This window comes from Phyllostomus hastatus, unplaced genomic scaffold (assembly GCF_019186645.2).
Source record: "Phyllostomus hastatus isolate PE091 unplaced genomic scaffold, TTU_PhHast_1.1 phas_contig_948, whole genome shotgun sequence".
Taxonomy (NCBI): Eukaryota; Metazoa; Chordata; class Mammalia; order Chiroptera; family Phyllostomidae; genus Phyllostomus; species Phyllostomus hastatus.
Window position 1 is genome coordinate 7131298 of NW_025333993.1, and position 23966 is coordinate 7155263.

Sequence of the window (23966 nt, forward strand, 5' to 3'; positions counted from 1 at the left end):
CAGGACCTGCCGACGCAGTTTCGTGTAGTAGCTACATGCTCTGAGACTGCTCTGGTCCTGCTTTGTTCCACGAGCAGGAATCTCGAAGGAGACCCGGGGCCACCAGAGGATCCCACCACGGCGGCATGCTGCTTCCTGCTCTGCAGCGTAGTTCTCTCCCGCGCCCCCTCTTTTTGTTCTTGGGGACGTGTTCTGTAACATCTCAAGTGGCCTCGCCTCCTTCTCAGTCCCTATTTATAACATCACTTGGACTTTCTTAGAATAGTAAGAGCCACCTGAAATTCTCTCGGTAATACACTTGGGGTTTTGGGCCCTTAAAAAAGCTTTTGCTTGAGGAGGTCATGTTAGGTTTTCAGAGGAGCTGAAAGACACCTTTGCTCACTGGGTGTTGATTATCCTCGTCCACACCCCCACGGGGGCGCAGACCCCCGCTCGTCTCCGTGGCTGCTGTGGCGCCAGCACCCAGAACTCGGCGTGTGGCTCACACCAGACACACGTTTACACGTTAAGGACCTGCACGCCCGCTGCACGCACAGAGCTTCCAGAGGAGGAAAATACCCCATTCTCTACCACAAGTCACATGGCCGGCGTGCACACTCAGTTTGCTCAAGGCTGAACCAAGTGCAGTTGTGGGCCAAACGCTCCGGGTTTTGGTACTATTTAATTTGTGAATTAAGTCTTACTGAGAAGCTCAAGTCACCTCAAGCTTTGCAATGCTGTGATTTCTGCCCTGGCCGGTGTGGCTCAGTGCATTGAGTACCGGCCTGTGAACTGAAAGGCCACTGGTTCAATTCCCAGTCAGGGCACATGCCTGGGTTGCAGGTCAGGTCCCCCTGGTTGGGGGCGTGAGAGCGGCATGTGACAATGTTTTTTCCCCTTTCTCTCCCTTCCCCTCTCTCTAAAAGAATAAGTAAATAAAATATTAAAAAATACTTTTAGAATGCTATGATTTCTTTTAAAAAAATCAGGTAATCACTATGGTACAGTTAATTATTGCACAAAACCCAGAAATTGCTTAAGCTACAAAATCTCAATGGGACCCAATCCCTCAACTGGCCATGGTCGGCGCAGCAGTACAGGTGGTAGAGACCCAGGTCAAATTGTATCAGCACATGAAGCAGAAACACCTGAGGGCTCATTAGCCCAGGAGATGCAAGAGTTCTTTTCTGGAACAACAACCGAAAACGCAACCACAGCCGAGAAGCAGAGTTGCTGGTTTGTATCAGCCAATGAGAGGGCACCAGTCACAGTGTCTTCGTTACAGGGCATAATGATTTCTCTACGCAAACTGCTGGCCTATCAGACAAACACGGCAGGGGCGCTGCGTGTGGGACCGCGGTCTGTCCGGCACACCACCCTTCCTCCTCTGGGCACAGAACCCCCTTTCGGGGGGAGCCCAGTGCCCGTGGCACCGTGCGCCAGGCCTTCCCGCCCTGCTCGGGGTCAGCCGCGTGGCCTGGGAGGAGCCGCCCGGAACCTCGGCGTGGGCCCTGACTAAGCCCGCCTGAGCACCAGTGCTTGCGCCACCTGAAACCAGGTACCCGCACCTGGGCCTCTCACTTGGGGCACCGAGTTGTGCGTTGGTTTTGAGTCTGTCGGTCTGAAGCGGATTCCCGACACTGGGGAAATGGCCCCGACTTCCCGACACTTCCTTTCCTGAATAGTAAAAACCACCGATCCAGCTTCATGTCTGCTGATGTAACTATTGCCAATGACAACGACAGTGGTAATAAAACACGACAGAACAGTTTTCGGCTTCTACTTTGCGGCAGATACTGTGCCGCTGAGCACTGAAGTGTGTTCTCCGGCCCTGGGTGATGCAACTGAGGCCGAACTGATTTGCCCGTGCGGTGGTGCTGAGCAATGCTGGGAGTGGACACACTTCTCCATCCCAACGTGAAACAATACCGAGAACTAGCACAGATGATGACTTGCTCTAAGATACTCTTAACCCTGAAGGAAAAGCTATACATCAACTACATTAGTTTAGCTGTCAACACAAGCAACGTGTTCGGCGAGACCCACTCCGGCCCCCGCCTCGAGCCGTGCCTGCCAATCCCGAGTACTCTATCACGCCCTTCGCCCGGTCCCCGCCAGTCCCCACACTGGGAGGTCGGCCAGGACAACTCAGCCAAGGCCCCGCCGAGACAGGAGAGGAAGAAGCTAGGAAAATTCTGGGCAAGTGGGATGAGGAAATGGAGACAAGAAAAAAAACGGAGACAAGAAAATTGAAACAAGGCCAAGCAGTTTGAGCAACTTACAGGCAGCGGGTGAGCTGCAAGACCTTGCCTTCTCTGTCTGACCAAGGGCGCTGGAGAGCGGACAGCTCACCCCTCGCCTCCCCGACCAGAGGAGACACAGCCTCCCGGCCACGCACCACAGGCGTGGGGCAGAGGGAGATGCTAAGGCCAGTGGCCAACGGAGGGAGAGAACGCCGGGACAAGGGGAGCCAGGCCGGAAAGAAGTTCCCCCACCCCCAAGAGAAGCAGCGTCTCTGCGCTCCCCTGGGAACTTCCCTCCCAAATCCCCACGTTTCTCTGTATAAACTTGCCTCTGAAAGCTCACGGTGGGGTGGACGTTAGGGTTTGCACCTGCCACCTTCCCAGACTGCTGCCTGCTGATAGTGATAAACACACAACTATAATCCAGTCCCCGTCCCTGCGTTTTCGGCTGAGCGGCGGCCGGCAGCATGACCCCTGGACTCAAGTTAGTTACCTTCCGGTTTCACTACCACTTGCCCCCCAACTCCCCCTGGTGAGACCCTCCTGTCCCAGCCAAGTCTCTCCCTCTCTGCAGGTCCAGCAGCCCAAGACTTGCTTGATTGACAGCTCTGGCTGGGGGTCCCCGGGGCAGCGGCAATGGACAATCTACGAGCCCGCACTTCATTCGGGCTCCTCAAGAGCACAGCATCTGGCTGATCGGTGATGCCTCGAGTTTAGCTAGGAACAAGACTGGGCTGTGCCTGGCGTGGGTGGCTGCCCTTGTAACATCTGCACATCTGGGCAACCATGAAACGCGAGGCAGAAACAAAAGATACAACGTAAACCGCCCGACAGCAGTTTGCTGGTTCACTGTTTCTTTCTGCAGCTGTGCAAACGGAAAAACGTACATTCTCCTACATGTATATTTCATCCCACGCTCATGTCCATCACCAAGTCCACGCAGACTATCCCGGGAAGCTCCTTCCGTGGGCCCCCGTCTCGGCTCCCTGAGGGGTTAACACGGTAGCACGCCGCTCGGGACACTGTTCGGGGAATCCTGCTGTTTGTCACATACACGACTCATGTGGTAAGGAGTGAACACAGGGTTTGCTTTTAAGGAGAAACCAGCCCCGCGGGCCGGCAGCCGGCATTACTCCCTGACCCTTGGACACCTACCGCCCAGGTCTTCCTCGGCGTCAGATTCTTCCAGAGAGACCTGAGGCTGGGCCTTCACCTCCAGGCTTCTGCTCAGCCAGCTGGTCTGCTCCAGGGAGGAGCCCACGATGTTCGCCACGGCTTCCAGGATCTTCTGAGTGACTTCCTGAGAGGAGTGGGGAGGAGGAGGAAAAGAAGTTTGTCAAGAAAAATGATCTTAGGTCCCTGGAAGGGCACCGCCCAGCAGAAGAAACTCAGTGCAGGCCGCCAGGTGAGCCAGGTGGATGGCATTACGTGCCCCAGGAGCAGCCAGATAAGGTGGGCGAAGGAAACGAGTTGGGGATGTCGAACCCAACATATCCGAAACAGCGTCAACACGTGATCAACGCAGGAACCAATGACGTGCTGCATCCTTGTTGCTGGTGTTGTCGTTAAACAGACATGCATTTTACACTTCAGCACATTCAACTCCGACGGGCCGCACGTCAGGGGCTCAGAAGCCACGTGTGACTGACGAGCAGTTCTAGTTTTGGCCGACGGAGTAAAACAGCATAAACAGGATGTCACGATTGCGCGCTGCAACCAGCAGATTACTTTTCTGGTTTCTTTAGAATCTCAAGTTCCCGCTGGAGATGAACCTTTTCAACAATATTGTTGGGATCTGCCCTGTCTAGTTTCAGAAGCTGTAATCCCCTGTGGCTAAGGCCGAGTAAAGGACCTTGGGACCATAAGCCACTAAGGAGACAAAGCTTCTCTTCCTTGTAGGGGCACCACCTCTGCCCCCTTTCTCTTCACCCTGCTTGGCCCCGGGCCGATGACTGGTTAGACAACGATGGGTAAGATTCCTCAAAAGAGGGACGACCTAAGACAGGCACGGTCAGGAAGGGGCCCTCAGGGTAGGACTTGGGGGGCTACAGAAAAAGGGGGTGATGGACCCTCGCCCCTCGGCTTTGACATAGCCCGAGTCCTCCTTCTGTCCGTAAGAAGTCCCCTCATCTCTGGGCTGCCTTACTCCCCCTGCCTGACTTAAGCCTGAAACCATGCTTCTTCAGAAGGTGGACAGCGCCCGGGGGCAGTAAAGCCTGCTGCCCTGTCCACACACAGACCTGCAGGTCCCTCTGGTCCTTCTTGCTTTCCAGGGTGGGGGTTCGTGTCACGAACTCGTTCAGCATGCTGTTGAGAGACAGGCAGCGTCAGACCAGGGGCGACCTGCGTCGTGGCAGAAGACGAGGGCACGGGGGGCGGGGACGAGCTACCTGAGGAGCAGGAAGTGCCCGGGGGGAGCCAGGTTCAGCTGCGCCGACTCCTTCAGCACGCCCAGCAGCGCGGGGAAGTTCTCCTGCAGGGCCGTCACCGGGAGCCTGGGGCCAGAGCACACAGGAAGCATACCCGACGGTCAGCAGAAACAAGACGTGGTCCTGCAGGCAGGTTTCAGACGGCCGGAAGGCAGAGGGAAGACGGCCTAGGTGGCGGACCTGCTCGTTCTTGTTTCAGTGACAACGGACACGAGCTGGGTTTTGGTCTTCTGGCATGAGCTCGGGGTTTGGAGACCTGAGACGGCCCACGGGTCAGATGCTCCCGGTTTGCCGCTCTACGAACATGGAAGTCTGAACCCAGAGGCCCGCCTTGGACCATCGGGCCTGTCCAGAGCTATGCTGGGCTTCTCCGACAACGCTGGGGCCCCGTTGCCCAGCCGAAGGTGGCAGAGCGACAGGTCAGGGCCACCCACCGGCAGCGGGTGTTCGGCACCCCTCAGGGCAAGCCTCATCTGCGTGGGGGGAGGAAGCTTCGGGGCTGCTGCCACATGGCACAGCCACACGGCCGGGGGCCCCAGGCTCTGGCCCTGGCCCCCGACTCACTCCCGGGTGACCCCGGCGGTGCCTCCTCTGCACAAGGAGGATGGCGAAACCTGACCTGGGGCTGCCGGGGAAGCGCCGACGTCACGGAGGCCACCGGGCCAGACGGTGCTGCTGTCACCGCGTGAGCCATCGGCTCCCGGAGGAAAGAACCGCGGGGACGCTGGGGGTGCAGGGCCCAGAGCTGGTCTGAACTCCACCCCGGGCGCAGGGACTCCTGGGGCCGTGAGCCTCGACCCGCCTTCCCCCGGCTTCGGGGTGCGGTGAGTGGGGAGGGCCGGGGAGCGTGGACTGTGTTCCCCGAGGGCTTACTTGACCCGCCAGGTTTACTGAGGGTGAAACTCCCGGTGGACGGAGAGGCTGTCGGGCTTCCTGGGGACGGGTCCGCACCCACCTCGCCCTCACGGCTGTGGCAGAGGGCGCCCACCCAGGGGAGGGGCCGGGGGAACATCTGTTATCCTGCCCTGGAGAAAGGCCCGGGGAGTCCGCTCCCACAGCTCCTGCCCACAGCTGAGCCCACCGGACGCGGAGATGAAGCTCCGTGCGTCCAGGCAGAACCATTTCTCCATTTCTGCCCTTTCTCCCGGAAGGGCACACGGGAAAGCCCCAGGCACAACCATTTCTCCCTTTTCTAAAAGGGGTCTTGGGCCTCGAACACCATTTTTGGGGGGGGGGCGCATCAATTTAATGTAAACTGTTTCTTTGAACGTGCACTGGCCTCACACAAAGCTTTGCGGACACGGAGCGACCAGCAAGCAGCACGCAGATTTTAAAACGTCGGGTCAGATCTCTGGAGGAGGGCAGGCGAGGCCGCCAGGGCACCCCCATGACAGGGGACGCCATCGGGACGCCTCCAAGACACTCCCCGAACTCGGGCGCCCCAGCCCCCGAGATGAGGCCTGGAGCCCTGCGGGGGCGTCTGCGGTCGAGGGAGGGCGTGGGGAAGGGCATGGGGGAGGGCGCAGGGCCGCGTTACCTGCGGACGAACTCGTGGCAGAACTGCAGCACCGGGACGTCCATGAGCGGCAGCTTCTGGAACGAGAGCAGAGCCCGTGACGCCGCGCTGGCGGTGACAGGCCGGGGCAGGGGGGCCAGGAGGGATGGGAAACCATGGGCGGGAAATGACCCCGCGGGGACACTGCCCGCCAACCCTGCCCGGGACACACAGATGCCCGGCTGAGACGGGGGCCGGGGGCCGGCCTATCCGGCGTCACAGGATGCAGCTTTAACTCGGGCCCGACAGGATGCATCACGAACAACGTCTCAGCAGAGACGGCGGCACCCAGCAGCCAGCTCCAGCCAGTCAGACTCTGACACCCCAACCAGCTACCCTTTGCGGGGTTTTGCACTTAAAAACCCTGCCCCGAGAACAACCGAGCGAATCCTAACCTCCCTGGGTCGGCTCCACTTTCCCTCTTACTCCTGCTAATAAACCCTGTTCTCCTTGGCTCGCTGAGTCCATCTGGTTTCTTGAGCAACCCTGCCCTGACAGGTAGGAGATGAGGCTGAAGGAGAATTCAAGTACCGCGTGAAACAGATCACGCAGCCTGGCAAAGCGAAGGGCTTCGGCCAGGGAGCCTCCCAGAGACAGTAGCAGGAGTGAAAGTGTCCCCTGCGGCAACAGAAACAAACGCAGCCTAGGAGGTCCCTGATCCTCGGTGCCCCCGTGCCAGCCCCTCCTGAGCGAGTCCCTCTGTGGTCACCTACTGTCCGGTCAGGCCCCAGGCAGGGAAGATTTGGTGTAGAAGTGGACCCGCCCAAACCAAGGGCCGGGGGCCAGCGCTGACCGCTCTGAACACCTGCGACTAGCTGGAGACCACGGACGGCTAACACTTCTCCTTCTCAGCTGGAGGAATGCCCCGAGCCCGGCCCAGCCCGGCCCAGCCTGGCCCAGGCAACAGGCAACTCCCCCAAATCCCCAGAGGCTGGGATGACTTCGACACTGGTTCCCTCCATGCTTGTGAACAGCTGTTTGTAGCAACTACAGAAGCAGAGCCAACTGGCGGAACTAACCACAAAACGGTAATTTTGTTACTGAACGGCCAAAAACATCGTGGAGATCTAGTTGTTTTTCCCCTGGAGGCAGAAGTTGCTGACACTTGTAGAAATCCAAGTAACGTGAGGGAACAAGACCTACAGGCGTGGGCGCCCTCTGCACGGAGGCCGTCGCAGAGCCTGCTGGGGCCACGCCCCCTGTGACACAATTCATGGGGACAGCCCGCCGGGGTGGAAGGTCAGCCTCCTGGCCTGCCCCCGCTCCCAGCACCATGGATGTCCATGCAGGACCCGACGGCCCCTCCGTCCCTGCTCTGCTCCTCGAGGGCCAGCTGACTTCCACGTTGGTGTGTAAGCGTGAGGGGCAGCAAGACCACCAGACCCCCAGAGACCCGGGGCCGACCTCGGGAGCGGGGTGCAGGTCACCACGTGCATTTCACGTGGATCCCCTCAGCCCTTCGCTGGCTCCCTGACCCGGCCTCTTCCAAGCCGGCTTCTCTGTGCTCCCGACCGGACCCCAGGCTGGCGGGGGGCCGGCACGGTTCCACGGATGCCCAAGACGGGCTTTCGGCAAGCCAGGGGGACAAAGGGGACCCGGACCCTGAACCCGCGCGTCACTGACAGGCGCGGTGCCCAGGCGGGCGGGGCCAGGACTGCCCGCGTGGATGTTCCCGCAGAGGCTCCCCGAGGCCGTGGGCAAGGGGTCCTTTCAAAGGGGCGGCCCCCAGAGCAGAGCCCTACTCCGAGGCCGGCGGGGCTGTGCCATCGACCGAAATACGCTTGGTTGGTTTTTCTCCCATTTCCGATTCCAAGTCCGGCGTCTGCTGACCACCGAGTGTGGGACGGCCTAATACCTAAAGACGATACTTCCTTTTTTCTTATGAAAGTGTTTGTTGTGCTAAATAGACATTAAATTGACCATCTTAACCATTTTCAAGTGTTTGGCTCAGGGGGCACTCAGTCTGTTCACATTCTGGGGGCCTCATCACCACCACCCAGATCCAGAGCTGCCTCTTCTCCCCAGCCGAACCCCGACCCCTCAGACACGGGCTGCCCTCCCCCGGGCCCGGGGCTCGCCGCGCCACTCTCTGTCTCTGGGCATCCGACTGCTCGAGGCGAGGCAGGGGCAGAGTAGGAAGAACTCAGACTGCGCTGCTGTTACTGGCCAGCGTCCGGCACCCTGGTTGCCAGGAAACGCCTTTTACCGCTTAGGTAGATTGAATAGTAAACCGAGGCAGGGAGGAGGAAGGAGACAGGTCTCACACGCTAACTCAGCTGTCCTGAGCCTGGTCCGATAACACTGCCAGGTGTTCCAACGTCACAGGAAACACTGTGTTAGCAAGAAAGGAGGGAAGTCCCTGAAATTCTATGTGGCATTTCCATCTGGGAAAGAAAGCCTTGAAACTGTGCTTTCATCCCAAGGCCTGGACTGCAGGAGAGGGTCCCCGGTGCCCACAGATGGAGCCCATAAGACAACTTTGGTGAACTGCCCGCCTCTGGTCACTGTCTGTTTTACCAGGGAGTCCTGGATGCTTACAGAAAGAGCCCATAAACAACTTTGGGTGACTGCCCCAACTTTAATGAACTGCCTCCTGTCACCTATTTTTTTCACAACAAGATGACCAAATGGGGTCTGGAGCAAGGTGAGGACTCCGGCTAACAGACCCCACACGTACCTGAGTTTGGGTAGTCACGTCCCCCAGGAAAGCTGGCACCGCATTTACCCGTTAATCAGTATGTAACTTTTTGCTCCTATCCCACCAACTACGTAAGTCCTCAGAACAAAGGAATCTCTCTCGCTCTCTCTCGGGGGCTCCGGGGGCTCCTGGCCACCCAGGGGCTGCCACCCTGGTCTCCAGCTGCTCTGACTTTAGCCGCCCCACTTTGCCCTGAAACCTTGCCCTTCACCCCCCACTCTACCCAGTCCCGTTCTCTTCCATGGGAACGGGTCACTAATAAGCTGATTACATGCTAATAGATTTGCTGATCTGTATGCAATTCTTTACACACGTCAGCAGGAAGAACCAGGTCTCCCCCGTCAATATGGGGACCTTGTAAGGGGAATCGCACTTGTCCTTCTGTGGCTGGCTTATTTCATGCGGCATGTTTTCAAGGCTCCTCCAGGTTGTAGCCTGTGTCAGAACCTCCTTCCCTGTCAGGGCTGAGTGATAATATCCCATTGTATTAAAGTACATTCTGTTTATTCATCTGTTGGTGGATACTTGGGTTCTTTGTACCTTTTGCTATTGTAAATAATGCTATTATGAACACTGATGTATAAATATCTATTTGACTAAGATATTTTCTTTTTTTAATTTTTAAAACAATTTTTATTTATTTTTAGAGAGAGGGAGGGAGAAAGAGGGGGAGAAAAAACATCAATGTGCAGTTGCCTCTTGAACGCCCTCTACTGGGGACCTAGTCGGCAACCCGGGCATGTGCCCTGACTGGGAATTGAACCAGCAACCCTTTGCTTTGCAGGCTGACACTCAATCCACTGAACCACACCAGCCAGTACTTGAGTAAGACATATTAATAATCACTTTGTCCATTCCCTTATTTTCATTTGGGGAATTCTTCTTAAATTTTTCCAAACAATTTTAAATCACTTGATAGAAGGCAATTATTTCAAGGTTCACTAATTAAGAACTAAAGAGGCTGAACTCTACTCGGGCTCCTCCAGGCCCTCTTCTCAACTCGGCCTCGACCTTGGCCTGGAAGGATCGCAACCCTCAGCACAGACGGTTCTGTCCTCCTGACACTGAGAGACCTGAGCGACCCCGGCTTGCTCTCCACCTCTCCAGGCCCCGTCCCCAGGGTGCCGACCCACCCACCGGCCCCCTCAGAAAGCCTGCCTGAGAATGCCTGAGGTGCCAAACAATCAACTGGCCATTCCTTCAGCCAGCCCCTGAGGGGGCTCCGGAACTCCCTTTCCTTTCTTTTGTTAAGCTTTTGTTAAGGAGAGTTACTGACTCCTTCCTCTGTCCTTTGAGATGTATATGCATTTCCTACAACCCCGGGAGGCCTTCCTCGGTGACCTGAGGGCCCTAGAATTATCCTCAGGACAGGGCCCCTCTGTCTCGGGGAGCAAGCACTGCAGCAACCCGATGGCCTCACTACACGGTCCGACCCCCCTTCCGAGTTTGCTGGAGCCCCTGCCTGGCCCCCTCCCTGTGCCCCCACTGTGTTCAAAACACCAGGCCCCTCCGCCCGCACAAATCAGAACGGAGCCCAGCGCCCCTGCGCCGCAGTGGTCACTCTGCATAAACTCGGTCTTTACCGCCTCTTAACAAGTGTCTGGCATTATCTCTGATGTGTTTTAGGCTGCAAGTTTGTTGGGCCACTTCCTCCTGGTGACGGTGCCACTGCACTCGTCCCCCTATAGGTGCTGGATGGGACCCCAGTACTGGGCGTGTGCTCTGCAGCAGGGAGCCGAGGACGAGAGACGGTCCCTGAGGGCCAGGAGCCCCCCGCCACCAGGCACACCGAAGCCTGGGGGGCACGTTCCACGCCAACTGCCCAAAGCCCAGGGAGAACACCTGCTGTACCCCCTGAATGCCTGGCTGCCCCTGCACCCTGTTTCCCTCCCCAGCACGCTTTGCTCTACGGGGCGTGGAGCTGCGAGAACGGCCCGCGTGCGCGGGGGTCCCCCAGGCGTCCCCCAGGCTCCTGACCTGGTCCCCCCGGACCTGGGGCGGCCTCTTCACCACCTCCTTCACCAGGTGCAGCACCGTGTCCGTCTGCAGGGCGCTGAGCGAGCACACCAGGTCCACGAGGGTTAGCTGGGACGCGCTGGCCGCCGGGACGACCTGCCGAGAGAAAGACCAAGTGAGAAAGCACAAGTGAGAAAGGACGGGGCACGGGAAAATCCTGTGGGAGTCACCTCCGGAGGAGGAGGTTCGTTTTAGTCTTTTAAACATTTAAATGAAAACCGGGCACAGGCTCTACTACTGGGAGTAAAGAGTTGAGCATTCCATCATTTACGCTTTTGTGTCTGATACAAATCAGGACCAAAAGCGAGTTTTAGAGGCAGGTGCACGAATTTGAAGGGGACGGCCCTGCATGGGGACACGGCCCCGAGGTCCCGGGGTCCCAGGGCGGGAGGAAACACCGGCAGACCCAGCAGGAAGCCCTGGTGTGGGGGGCACACTCGGATGACGGAAGTCCGCGTGACATGGTCCCAGCACCCGGGAGGGGCCGCACAGGCGCAGAGCGGTGTGGCCTGGGCCGCCAGCCCCTCTCGCCTCCCCAGGGAACGGGTGCCCTGTGGGCGCTGAGACAGCGTCGGGGGATGGGAAGGACCCCCTGAGGGAGGTCCGAGGTCGGAGCCTGGACGGTGGGAGCCTGGGTGGTCCAGAGAGGGAGGCGGTGGAGGGCGGGGATGCTGGTCCTGCGCGTGGAAGCAGGTCGCCCGAGCCCCTGGAGCACGTGGCGACGGACCAGTCCATGTGTGGACGGAATGCAGACTCCAGTCCGGGCCCAGGGGCGCGGTGACCCAGGTTTCCCTCGCCATCCCCGACAAACACCACTCTCTAAATCTAAAGGGCCTCACGTGAAGACTCCGGGTGACAACGACAGCTCCCCGGGGGACAGTGATGACAGGGGGTCGTGCGAGGGAGGGGGCCGTGGGCGCTCTCTGTCCCTCCCTCTCATCTTGCTTGGAACCCAAAACTACCCTGAAAACATCAAGCCTTTTAAAAAAAGGGTTTAAAAAAAAGCCGTAGGATGCTATCACAGCCAGGTGCCGCAGGGGTCCTCGCAGGTGTGACGACGAGCCGTGCCCGAAGCGAGCCGGTGGGCTCCTGGCCGTGTGTCGGGCTCTGACACGCACATGTCACGGATGTGTGGTGTGTGTGTCACTAGAGGTTAACCTTAAAAGTTAGACAGAAGGTTCGATTCCCAGTGAGGCCACATGCCTGGGTTGCAGGCCACGGCCCCCAGCAACTGTACATTGATGTTTCTCTCTCTCTCCCTCCCTTCCCTGTCTAAAAATAAATAAATATAATCTTTAAAAAAAAAAAAGCTTCCGAGAAAAAAAAAAGTTAGACAGAAGCACAGTGTGCTCTTCACGGAGACCAGAGCCCGGGAGGGGTGGGCTCCACCCCGTGGCCACCCAGCGCGCAGACCCAAGTGCCCGAGGCTCCGCCGCACCACCTCTTGCACGGAGAACGGTGCAGCCGCTCCTGTATTTCCCCACGTTGGCCTGCGGTGTCCCCTCTGACAGCTCGCACACGACCTCCCGGTACTTTTGTCAGGGTTAAGTTCAGCCGCTACTTTAACTGTGTGAGCTCACCTTCGTCCTACTGTGACGTTTCACTTTCTTCCGGCTCCACACCACTGCGACCGCGGCTGTCAGCTGCACTCCCAGGTGGGCCGCCAGGGGGTTCAGGAAGTCTAGAATCTTCTGTCGTATGGTCTGAGACACGGGGAAAGAAAGAAGCAGTCACGGCAGAGCGGTGTCTGGGCTCTGGCGTCCCCGACACTTGACCCCCACCGCCGGGAGACCCTGGAGCAGGGCCCAGCCGGTCGGTGTCCCCAGCGCCGTGGGGACGGGAGGAATGGGGGCTCCTCCCGGAGGCCCTGGGTGTGGTGGGGGGCCCAAGATGCAAGGCGGGCAGACGGACAGTCAGGAGGGAAGGACGCCGCCTGGCGCAGCCGCGAGCCGGGCGGGGGCCGGCAGGGGGCCGCCCCGTGCCTGCAGAGGGCGAGCCCAGGGAGCAGAGCGGACACTGTCCCCACCCGAGCCCGCAGTCCCTGCTCTTCCCAGGCAGCCCCCGACGGGGGGCTTACATTCATTAGGAAAGATGTTTTTCAGTTTCTAGAAATAAGTACCCTGTGACTAATTTTATTATTCCATCAATTTCAACTAAACCTGCGACATGCCCTGGACCCCACTCCCCACTCTCCCTGTCCCGACACCTGGGCCTTTCTTGGCGCCTGGACCTGCCACCACCCTCCTCTGCAGATCCTGCAGGTCTCCGGCCGCCAACACCTCTCCCTCCCCCTCCCCAGCCCAGTCCTCCCAGCCCGGGTCTCAGCTCGGCCGCCCTGCCTCGGAGGGTCCTTGGCTGCCCGCTGTCGGAGCGCCCCGCACTCGTTGGTGGCGTGATCGTCTTTATTCTTTAATTGCTGGTCAACGTCTGTGACTTCCATAAGGACAGAGACGTCTGTCCCCGCAGGTACTCAGGGCCCGGTACGGCAGCAGGCTCAAACATGTTCGTCACCTGCATGATGAACTTACTGTGTCCGCCGTGCCATCCGTCACATTAGATGCCACTGAGCATGGGACGGAGATGTCCCCTCCCTTCGGACATGGTTCCTGCTCTAGTGAGACTATCGGGTCCCTGCCCAAGGCCTTGGGCCTTCAGGGAGGGCTTAAGAGTTAAGGGCTCCACAAACGTTAGCCATCATCGGAACGAATCTTCCCATCAGCCCATGAAGTGGGGTACTAATAACGGACCCATTTTAGAGGAGAAAATTAAGGCTCAGAGAGATGAAACGCCTGAAGGTTTTCTTGACCTTTTTTAGATAAGACCTGGGCTTTACGTGCATTCCTGTGAGAGTCTGAAATACAGACTTCCCTTGGGGGAACCCCCCAGAACTGACAGAAGGTTCCGGAGGCCTACGCCTCACGGTACCCAACCTGGGCATTGCTGGGGCCGAACTCCACTGTTGCCACTCAGCAGACGTGCGCACTTGCTCTGCACCCCAGTGTCCTCATCTGTACTGGGACTGACAGCAGTACCTACTTCACAGGTGAGAGTTAAATATGCTAATAAACCGAGAGCGTTTCCCCACGCTGCCTGACATCGTGAACCTCACTGGAGAAACGCAGGGAGGTCGGCGAACTCGCCCGTGTCCCAGGGAGCCGGGAGCTGGGCAGCCAGCGACCTGGATGCTTCCGAGGCCGAGACTTAGAACCGAGGGAGAGAGAACCAGGAATGTTCTGGGTGTGCGTTCCTGGTTTAACAACAACGCAATAAAGCAAAAACAAAACAAAAAAACCCCTCAAAGACACACCAACATTTTGCCCTGACCTGCCCAGGGTCCAAGATGCCACTGGCAGCGGAACCCGGGGAGAAGCTGTCTTAGGAGACAGGTGAGGACTTTGGGAACGCCCCCTCAAACCCCCAGAGACTTGATTTTTAGTTTAAAAAAAAAAAAGGCAAAGGAGAAATAAAATAGGCTGCAAACCACGGACAAAAACCTCTGTTCCATGAACAGAGAAATCACTCATAAAAAAACAAGCTGGAGACATCCACTTCCGACTGATTTCTGACGTGGGTTCCACGGAGCACGCTCCGTCTGATCACTAAATGTATGCGTTCCCGTCTAGTTCATTTTTGGTGGGACGGATAAACAGATAAATAAGTAAACGCCCACCGGAAGATCTCTCACCTTGGTGGTTTTGAAGTAGACGGAAGAGGACCCCTTCGTGGCCCCGAGGAGATCCATGGGTCTCTTCTGGGCCTCCTTCCTCAGCACGTTCCAGAGGAGGGCCATGGTGCCCACGATGCGAGGCAGCTCCTCCAGAATGGCGTTCCTGGCGTTCTTCAGATCGGACGGATCGCTCGCCGCCGTCATCTGAAAGCAACAGTGACACGTGAGACCTGGCCGTGTCCGGAGCGGCATTGCCCTCTCCGAAGACGATGGTGGTCAGTGCTGGCAGGGAACGCCGGGGCTGCAGCCTCTACTCAGCGAGCCCCTAGCGCACGTGTGCTCTGCAAGTGGGACCCTAATCCTGACCTTGACCCCATGCATCGGGACCGGGGCCTTCTTTCGAAGGGGGGTGTCTGAGAGCCTGAGAGGCCACAGTACAGGCTCCTCCAGCCCTTCCACCGAAGCCGCAGCTGCACCCTCAAACTTGGTGCTAGGCAGGGTGGGGCAACGCACAGCTCAACGGTCTCCAAGCGCAGACCTCGCAAACGCTGTGAGAGCACGTAAAAACCACATGGAAAACAAAGAAATGGGAGCCTAAAATCAAGCAAGTGGCTTTACTGAGGAAATGATGGGCTAGCACTGAAGGACAAAACCACACTGGCATCACTTACATTTGTGCACACATCTGCATGGGTGTGCATCATGCTTGCATAATCACATGCATAGATTTGCATACACATTTGCATTACTCACATATGAACATTTTTTAAAGAAAAATATATAAATATTTAAAGGTTTCATATATTTATTTTCAGAGAGGGGAGGGAGAAAGAGAGAGAGAAACATGAATGTGCGGTTGCTGGGGATCATGGCCTGCAACCCAGGCATGTACCCTGGCTGGGAATCGAACCTGCGACACTTTGGTTCGCAGCCCAAGCTCAATCCACTGAGCTATGCCAGCCAGGGCAGAAATATATTTTTTAAGATTTTATTTATTTATTTTAGAGAGAGGAGAAGGGAGGAAGAAAGAGAGGGAGTGAAACATTGATGTGTGGTTGCCTCTAGCACACCCCCTACTGGGGACCTGGCCTGCAACCCAGGCACGTGCCCTGACTGGGAATCAAACTGGCGATGCTTTGGTTCACAGGCCTGCGCTCAATCCACTAAGCTACACCAGCCAGGGCCCGAACATATTTTATTTGAAGCAGTCACAACCCAATGAAGACAAAACAATATTATAAAAATCGCCCCCAACTCAGGAATAAAAAAAATTTACCTTTTTATTTTGGTTGGTTTGTTCCAAAAGACAGAAATGACTGATGGTGGTCAGCCCTTCCAGAAGAGTGAGCGGGTAATCCGGGGAGATGTTTTCCCGCTTGGAGGTTAGGCTTTGGTGAAGAAACGAGAAAGTGGTTTTGAGAACTTTTACGAGTGAGGCTACAGAGACTTTGAATCCTACATGCGAACGTCTGAACCAGAGAGACAGCACCACTCTCTTAAACACAGCAGGGCTCTCGTTATGAAATATCGTTATAACACTGGTAGGCATCTTTTGTGCTATTTTAACATTCACACAGCCACTTTGGGAAAATGCTTTTAGATGTTTCAGAATTGCTGCGCAGGTGAGTCACGTTTTTATTTCTGATCTGTGAAAGTAACGGAGAGGGACTGACTTGCCCTGTGGCACTGGGCCAGCCTGGGGAGCTGTGCGGGGTTACAAACAGAGGATCTGGACATTAGTTCCTTGTCACCCTCCCCCCCCCACCCCAACAATGCCACATAGGCTTTGGTTAAAATCTCCCCTGGCTGGCTCCCATGGCCAGTCGGCCATTCATTCCAAAAACCGTCGTTAAAGCAGTAAGAATGGGTTTAGGGATCGCCGTACCTGGTAGAGGGCTTCACAGATTCACTCTCATACTGTCTGACCAGCTCGTCCAGGTTTTTGCAAATCTGCACAATGAAGGGCGTCACCGTCCAGCCCAGGGACTTCCCAAAGTACGGCAAGGAGTGCGTGACCAAGCTCACCCAGGCCGGGTGCATGCCGTAGCCGTAGGCCGGCTGCAGCCCCCTCACCACGGCGGACACCAGCAGCCCCTGGGAGGTGAGGGGGTGGGGCTGCACGTACTGCGCGGCGCTGATGGCCTGCTGGAAGTTGAGGGCCCTCCGCCACTCCCGGGACAGGTCCGGCTGGTTTTCGGCCTCCTCGTGCACCTGGCCCAGGTGGTGCTCCAAGACGATCAGCACCTGCAGGAGCTTCAGCAGCTCGATCTGCAGGGGGTGCTCGCTCCAGATCTGGTCCTGGCCCAGGTTGATGAGCCCCTCCTCCAAGAGCCCGTCCTCCTGCAGGGCCCGGCCTCGCTCCGCCGTGGCCAGGCCGTAGCGCTTCTGGCTGGTGTACATGGACGCGGACAGGGACAGCAGGACGAACTCCTGCACGCGGCACCGCTGCAGCAGGCCCCGGACGGACTCCACGCTCTTGCCCTCGGCCGACTTGGCCACCGAGACCAGCTGCGTCATCATTCGGATCAAAACCTCCACGCTCTTGACCTGGACGTCCCGGTTGCCCAGCAGGTCCCGGTGGGAGACCGGCAGGTGACAAGGGTAATAGCTGCGCAGGAAGCTCAGGCACAGGTAGGTGAGCAGCTCGAGCAGCAGCGAGTGGGGGCACACGCTGGGGGACGGGCTCTGCAGCTTCCCGTAGAAGCTCTGGCCCACCAGGGCCTCCTGGTGGCGCGCCAGCAGGTTGGAGATGAGGTTGAGGTGGGCGGTGGAGCTGGTGTCCATGCTGGTCCTGGACACGGCCTCCACGAACTCCTTGGGGTTGGCCTTGAGCACGGCCTCCAGCACCGAGAAGGCGTACAGCACGCGCCGGGAGTCGTACGGCTGCAGGTAGAGCAGGATGTGCTTGAACAAGGCCCTGAGCGTCTCCCGCCGCTCCTGCTGCTGCTTCTGCAGCCTGGACGTGGTGAGGGCCTGGAGCTCCACCTCGGCCTCCTCGTCACTGGAGAAGGACTCCGAAGCCTGGGTCTTGTCCGAGTCCACGCGCGTCAGGCTCAACCTGGCAGTGGACTTGAGGCTCTCCGCCTGGAAGGCCGCCAGCAAGGCCGAGCGCCCGGCGGGGCCCCGGCTGCCGGCGGGGATGGGTGCGCAGCAGCCCTCGCCGTGGCTCAGCTCCTGCGGGCCGTGGGATGGGGAGGACACGGAGGACGTGTCCTCGCTGTCCGTGCGGCAGGGGCTCGTGTCTGCGGACTCGGTGTGCTCGCTGCTGTCGGGGCCGTCCTGGGCCGCCCCGTCCGGCGGGTCCGCGTCCCCGGGGGGATCGTCCTCCCTCAGCGGGCTTCCTGGCGGGCGCGTCTCGGGCTCCTTCTCCACCTCGGCCCAGATGGCCTCGCGGTCCACGGCGGTGAGCTGGCTCAGGGGCACGCTCTCTTCCGCGCTGCCTTCCCGGGGCTCGGGCGCGGCGCACGCCTCGTCGAAAGAGGCGTTCTTCCTGTTGAACCAGCGATGCAAGTCTTCTGAAAACCACAAAACGACAAGCGACTTCAGAACGGAAGGGTGAGCGGCGGTAGGTTAGTTCCTGAGGGAGCTCTGTCTGGAAGCCGGGCAGAAAGGTCAGTACTAACAACACTGCCCCGTGAGACTGCCCCGTGAGAGTGCGCCAGCCAGGTCTAGATTACACGGTGGACAAACGGAAGGCGAGTCAAGTGAACGGGTCTTTCACCAACGTCCAAGCGGTCAGCCCTGGCCGGTGTGGCTCCGTGGGCTGGAGCGTCATCCCCCAGACACCAGGGTTGGGTCTGACTCCAGGTCAGGGTGCGTGCCCGGCTGCAGGTTTGGCCCCTGCTCAGGGGGTGTATGAGAAAGCAGCTGGAGGGACCCAGAGACCTCAAACCTCAATAAACCGTGGAGTTAACACTTTCTTCTTCAAATAAAGGACTACTAAAAAATTTCAATGGCAAACTTTTTTTATGTGTCCAGCAGGTGTTTTTATTTATTTATTTTTAATTTTCTGTTGTCTGCACTATTCCAGATGTCCTCCCCTTTCTTCCTCTTTGTCCACCCCCCCCGCCCCCACTCTGCGGTCTGTGTGTGGGGGTCACGCAGACGTGCTCTCTGGCTAATCCCTCCCCGTCTTTCGTCCAGTGCCCCCGACCCCTGCCCTTCTGACATGTGTCAGTCTGGCCCACGTGTCTACGCCTCTGGTTCTATTTCGTTCGTTAGTTTACTTGGTTCATTAGATTCCACCGATCAGGGAGATCGTGTGGTATTCGTTGTCCTCTGGGCAAACTCTTAGGAAGGTGCTTAGCTTCACGCGAGTCTGAACTTGACTTTGTTGCGACTGGAGCAGTGGGAGGCCTCCGCCTGGAGAAGGCGGCAGCTGGTCTCCCTAAGGGCCCACCAGACGTCCCGGTCTGAGCAGAGGAGCCGTATAAGGAGAGGGCGCCCACCGGGAAACCCTCACGTGTTTACTGCGGGTCTAGGCTGCTCGTCTCTTAAAAGAAGACCGGGACCGACAGTACCTGCAGCCCGGGGAGCTCGACGAGCGAACTCAGAGCCTGCGAAGCCACAGCTCGGGAAAGGGCCGGCCCCTCCGTCCGTGAGCTGCGGGAGACACCGCACCGTTCTCCGGAATTAGTCCCCCTTGCCTTCTCACTCCTTCTGCTGTCTCGTCCGTGTTCAAGTGCCTCTGGAAATCCTCCGAACCCACGGGCTTATTTATGTATGTCTTCTGCATCTCTGACTATGTGTTAACGGAATTTTCTAGCTGGGAAGAACCTCAGCAGGCAGATAAGAGACCACGCGAATGTTAGCACTCTTGGTCGCGCATGCGTGAATCCCGTCCCTGCTCCGGGCAGGGGCCCGGGAGAAGGGCTGGCCTGGCCGCCCCAGACTCAGCGTCTTGCCAGACCCTGGAGAGAAAGCTCCCCTTTCCGGCGAAGGTGCCGGCCTCGGAGACCTCTGGTAGACGGCCTGCTGCCCGCACCGCCTACCGTACACATGCTGGAGCTGTGTCCTTTGGCAAAAGAATCAGGAAGCAGCTGATTTTCACTGGGACACGGATGACTAAAATTTTTGCACTTTATTTTTTAGAATCTGATTTTTTTTTAGTGGAAAAAAAAACAAAAACAAAAAAACCCACCACCTAGCATTTCTAAGTGCTGATTCATCTGATCTTTAAAATTTTAAAGTCCCCGCAAGTTTACAAAGTCCCTTCACACTGGCTGAATCCAGCAAATGACAAAGTGGGTCAAAGTGCCTTAACTGTCACAGCGGGCAGCTGGGTCCAGGCCGCCCCTCCTCCCTCCCTGTGGGCCGGGGGACCCGGGGGACACAGAGCTGGCCCGCTGCCTGGCAAGGCGCGCTCACCCGTCAGGTTCTCCTGCCGGAGGCAGTGGATGGAGGTCCTCTGGGTCTTGGGCTGCAGCAGGAGCAGTAGCACGGGCTCCAGGATGCGCGCCACGTCGCCCAGGGACAGCGCCCGCACCAGCCAGCCCTGGGCTGCCGCCCCGATGGCGCCGTCCGCGCAGGTCAGGCTGTCCAGCACGACAAAGAGGGACCTGCGGGTGGGGGAGTGCACCACGGCGTCAGCTCAAGGCACCCCAGGGAGCTGCGGCCTTGCTGGGCTCGGAGACCCAAGCAGACGAGGTCCTCCCCCCCCAGCCCCCGGCAAGCGTCAGTGGGGGAGCTTTTGGAATCCTGACCCCGGGCCTCAGCCTGCATCCGTCCAGTCGGACTGCGGGCTAGGCCCCAGGATCCCGGTGAGCCGCGCCCCAGGCTGTGTGTCTGGCCCCACACCTGGAGCTCTGCAAACAAGGCAGGGGGTTTTAGAAAACACTGTGGATTATGAGCTCCCTGCAGTAAATTCACATCTGCAGCGAGGGGTTGATGACTTTCCAGGAAGACACACCGGGTAGGCGCCACGCCAGTCGAGACCTAGACCGGCTGCACTCGCCTGCAAAGCCCTCCCCCGCAAAGCCCTCCCCCGTGGGCACGCTCTAGAAGCTGCCCCGTGACTGGAGGCTTCCTGAGTCCCCTCCCCCAGCCACAGTGAGAGAATCCCCACCAGGCATTTATTCACACGCGTCCCGCCCAAGTCCACTAGGGGGCCACGAGGCCGAGTGGTCCCTGTCCCACATCTCTCCCTCCGCAGCCGACACGCTGACCAGGAGCCTCTGCAAAGCCTCCCTGCGTTTACGGGTCAAGGACAACGAGGACGACCTTACCTGTCGAAGGAGCGGTTGTGCGAGGCCACCCGGCCGCCCTGGATCTCCCGCGTCAGGTGCCAGAGGACGGAGAACCTGAACAGCGCCTCCAGCCTGGTTCCCTGGGTCAGGGAACAGGCGGGCGTGAGGGGCCTGGTCTGCCGACGGGACGCTGTCTCAGTGACACCGAACCCCGTCCGTCTGGAAGCCACCGGGGACTCCGGAGCAGCACAGCCGCGCAGCAGGACTCGGAAGGGGACGCCAGGCTCCCGCAGGCCTTCCGGGTCCACGCCGCGGACACGTCCGCTCAGTAATGGAGACCCCCACCGCGCCCCAGGACGCCCTCAGCCGGAGGCATGCGCGGCCGCCCGGGCCCTGGAGGGACAGGCCGGCCGGCAGCGGGCACCCTTGTGGGAGGGAGGGAGGGAGGGAGGGAGGCTGGGGGGCTGCAGACGCCCACCTTGTCGGGGTCCAGCAGGGCGTGGCAGATGATGTCCTCGCAGATGCTGGCCGTCGGGGCCAGGCAGTGCAGCCGGTAGAAGAGCTCCACGCAGGTGACGTGGTGCTCCCGGGTCTCCTCGTTCAGCTGGCTCCACAGCACGCGGGCCACCCTCTGGGAGGGAGGGGACGCGGCGTGAAACACGGGCGGCCCCGCCCGTTCCCTCCTGCGCAGGCTGTCCCCGGCCCGAGGTGCTGGCTCCCACCTGCCTTTGCTATGGGAGACCCCTTGGCGCACAAACAAACGTGGCCGACGAACAGAACAGAGCACACCCACGCCAAACTGTGGGCCCAGCAGACGTTGCCCGGGGGTGGGGGTCCGGGCGTGGGGGCCCTGGTGCAGGCCCCGTGTGGAGCTTGGGGCCAGCGCAGAGACGCCCCTTTGCACGAGGAGTCGACCGGCCGACCATCCTCCAAACGAGCCCAAACCCAGCCTGACCGCCTGCGGGCACTGGGGTTCCAGAGACGTGTCCCCAGGAGGGGGGTTCGCAGCAGCGGCCGCCCCACCCATTGTGAGGTGGACCCTGCGGCACCTCACCACCTGGGGTGGGGGCCCCCGACTGGCTTTCAGCTCCAACTCTACGGACTGTTGTCCCCGTGGCTGACTCCGGCTCACGGTCAGGACACACGTTGTATCTCAGACAGAGTCCTCCACGGCCCCAGCCCTGATCTCAGCTCTTCAGACGCACGGGGCCTGCAGCCGGCTGCACCCCACCCCCGCCAAATCCCAGGGAGCCCCCGGGGTGCCGGACCCCACAGCGTGAGGCCCACTGGCGGGGCTGCTCCCCACTCCCGGGAGGGGCATTTCTGGAGGCATTCTTCCGGGGCGCAGAAAAGGATGTCTCCTGGACTGTCATATTGTGGGGACGTCTTAGGTCAAGAACTTATCCTGCCCATGTGTTTCCATGGGACAGAACTGTGTCCCCAGCACAGAGCCAATGAGCCGCTGACGGGTCCAGCCCCTGAACACTATTTATTTTTTATACCTGGAATAATAACGTGGCTTCCAACTCTCAAGTTACGACTAAACTGTGGGTCCTGAAAACTCACTGCAGGACGGGAAACTGCCAAGAGCCCCACAGCAGGCTCAGGGCTGAGCAGCCCTCTGCGTGTCACCGGAGCTGCCGCCTTCCTCGCCACGGTGACAACGGCCTTGGGGACGGCTTTCGATACGTGGCCTGGGAGGAGGACCCCAGGCCCGCCCCTCTCCTTCCCGTGGGCGATACCTGATAGAAGTCCGTTTTCTCGGCAATGACCTTCAGGATCCCCGGCGCAATGGGGGGCACCGTCACCATCTGCAGCTTGCCGAAGAACGGGTGGTAGTCGGAGCTCTTCAAGCGCTTCGCCTTGTCCTCGATGACCAGCGCCAGGGACTGGGAGTGGTTTATCGCCTCCAGCAGTGTGTAGATGGCCACGTGCTGGAGCCCGCAGTCGGCCCCGCAGCAGCTGATGGTCATGAGGGACTTCAGCCACGCCGGGAAAGTGGCACCGCCGGCTGCTGCCAGGGGGCAGACCGGAGAGGGCGGGATAAGCGGAGCCGCAGGGGGGTGGTGTGCGGGTGCGCGGGCGCACGGGTTCCCAGGCACCCCGAGCCCTGGGGCCGCCTGGGCCCGCTGGTGCCGGGGACACGTGGACGGCCAGCCTCAGGGCCACCATTCCCTGAGTGAGACCCCGTCTGGTTGGTCAAGCCTCTCAAATCATTCAAATTCCCCAACGTCAAGGCCGGGGCTTTGAGAGGACTCAACATGTTTGTTTTCCGCTAAAAATTCAGGTCTAGTAAAATGCCCACTAAAATTTAAAAATTGACGTGAGGTGAAGTTCACACCCTGGGGGGAGGAGTCCCAGCGGGCTCCCCCGGCAGCCAGGCGCACGGCAGCAGCCTCAGAGGCCGGAGCGGGGGGCGGGCGCCAGCTCTCGGCCCGGTCCTGCGGGTCCCCGGCGCCGGCAGCTGCAGCCGGCGGACGAAGCCACGGACATCCAAGCAGTGGCCGCAGGACGGAAAACCCCTGCCCCAGTCCCCGCTGACCTGATCGCTCTGGGGTGCGAGCACCCCATGGGAAGGTGGCTGTCTATAGCCGAGGGGACAGCGGCCACCCACACCCCACTCTGCTGACACCCTGATCTGGAACTTCCCGCCCCCGAAACCGTGAGAAAATATAAGGTTCTGCTGCGCGAGCCGCCCGGCCTGTGGCAGTTTGCCGGGGCAGCCTGGGCTGCGACCCGGTGGGCTCGGGGTCGCACTGTGTCCCCCAGCTATTCTTCCGCTGGAGTCCTAACCCTGGGACCTCAGGCTGTGACCTTGCATGGAAACAGGGGCGAGGCAGGTATACTTAGTCACAGCGTAGTCACAGCAGAGTCAGCGGGCCCCAAACATGACAGGCGTCCTCCGCAGAGGACCACGCGCACACCATCGTGTACACCATCGTGTACACCGGTGCGCACACGGGGAGGGCGCCGCCCAGAGCCTGCGGGGACGATGCTGCAGGCCACGGAATGACCAGAGACTCGGGGCAAGACCTGGGACACAGCCTCCCCGAGACAGCTGGGCGGGGGGTTGTGGGGGTGCCCTGCCGACACCTCGGTCTCAGACGTCTGGCCTCCGGAGGGTGGGAGAGGGCGTTCCTGTTGGTTAAGCCCCTCCGTGTGTGGTGCTTTCACAGCAGCCCCAGCAGACTAGC

General features: G+C 59.3%; 1 protein-coding gene across 5 annotated transcripts in view; it reads right to left on the reverse strand.

Annotated features, from left to right (window-relative positions):
• Positions 1–23966, reverse strand: part of DOP1B (DOP1 leucine zipper like protein B) — a 79448-nt gene that overhangs the window by 13211 nt on the left and 42271 nt on the right. For 3 of the 5 annotated variants that reach the window (XR_006787403.1, XM_045852449.1, XM_045852445.1), the window contains exons 15-27: positions 22515–22786; positions 21251–21403; positions 20812–20912; positions 19955–20145; positions 16473–18102; positions 15864–15975; positions 14606–14791; positions 12501–12623; positions 10882–11016; positions 6189–6244; positions 4613–4717; positions 4463–4529; positions 3378–3522 (exon numbers count right to left, since the gene is read on the reverse strand). Coding sequence is in view for 4 of the 5 variants with exons in the window: in XM_045852449.1 (XP_045708405.1) it covers positions 3378–3522; positions 4463–4529; positions 4613–4717; positions 6189–6244; positions 10882–11016; positions 12501–12623; positions 14606–14791; positions 15864–15975; positions 16473–18102; positions 19955–20145; positions 20812–20912; positions 21251–21403; positions 22515–22786 (3276 nt within the window). In the remaining variant the exon portion in view is untranslated. The remainder of the gene's footprint in view (positions 1–3377; positions 3523–4462; positions 4530–4612; positions 4718–6188; positions 6245–10881; positions 11017–12500; positions 12624–14605; positions 14792–15863; positions 15976–16472; positions 18103–19954; positions 20146–20811; positions 20913–21250; positions 21404–22514; positions 22787–23966) is intronic. The other 2 variants (XM_045852446.1, XM_045852448.1) reach the window with 2 other exon arrangements.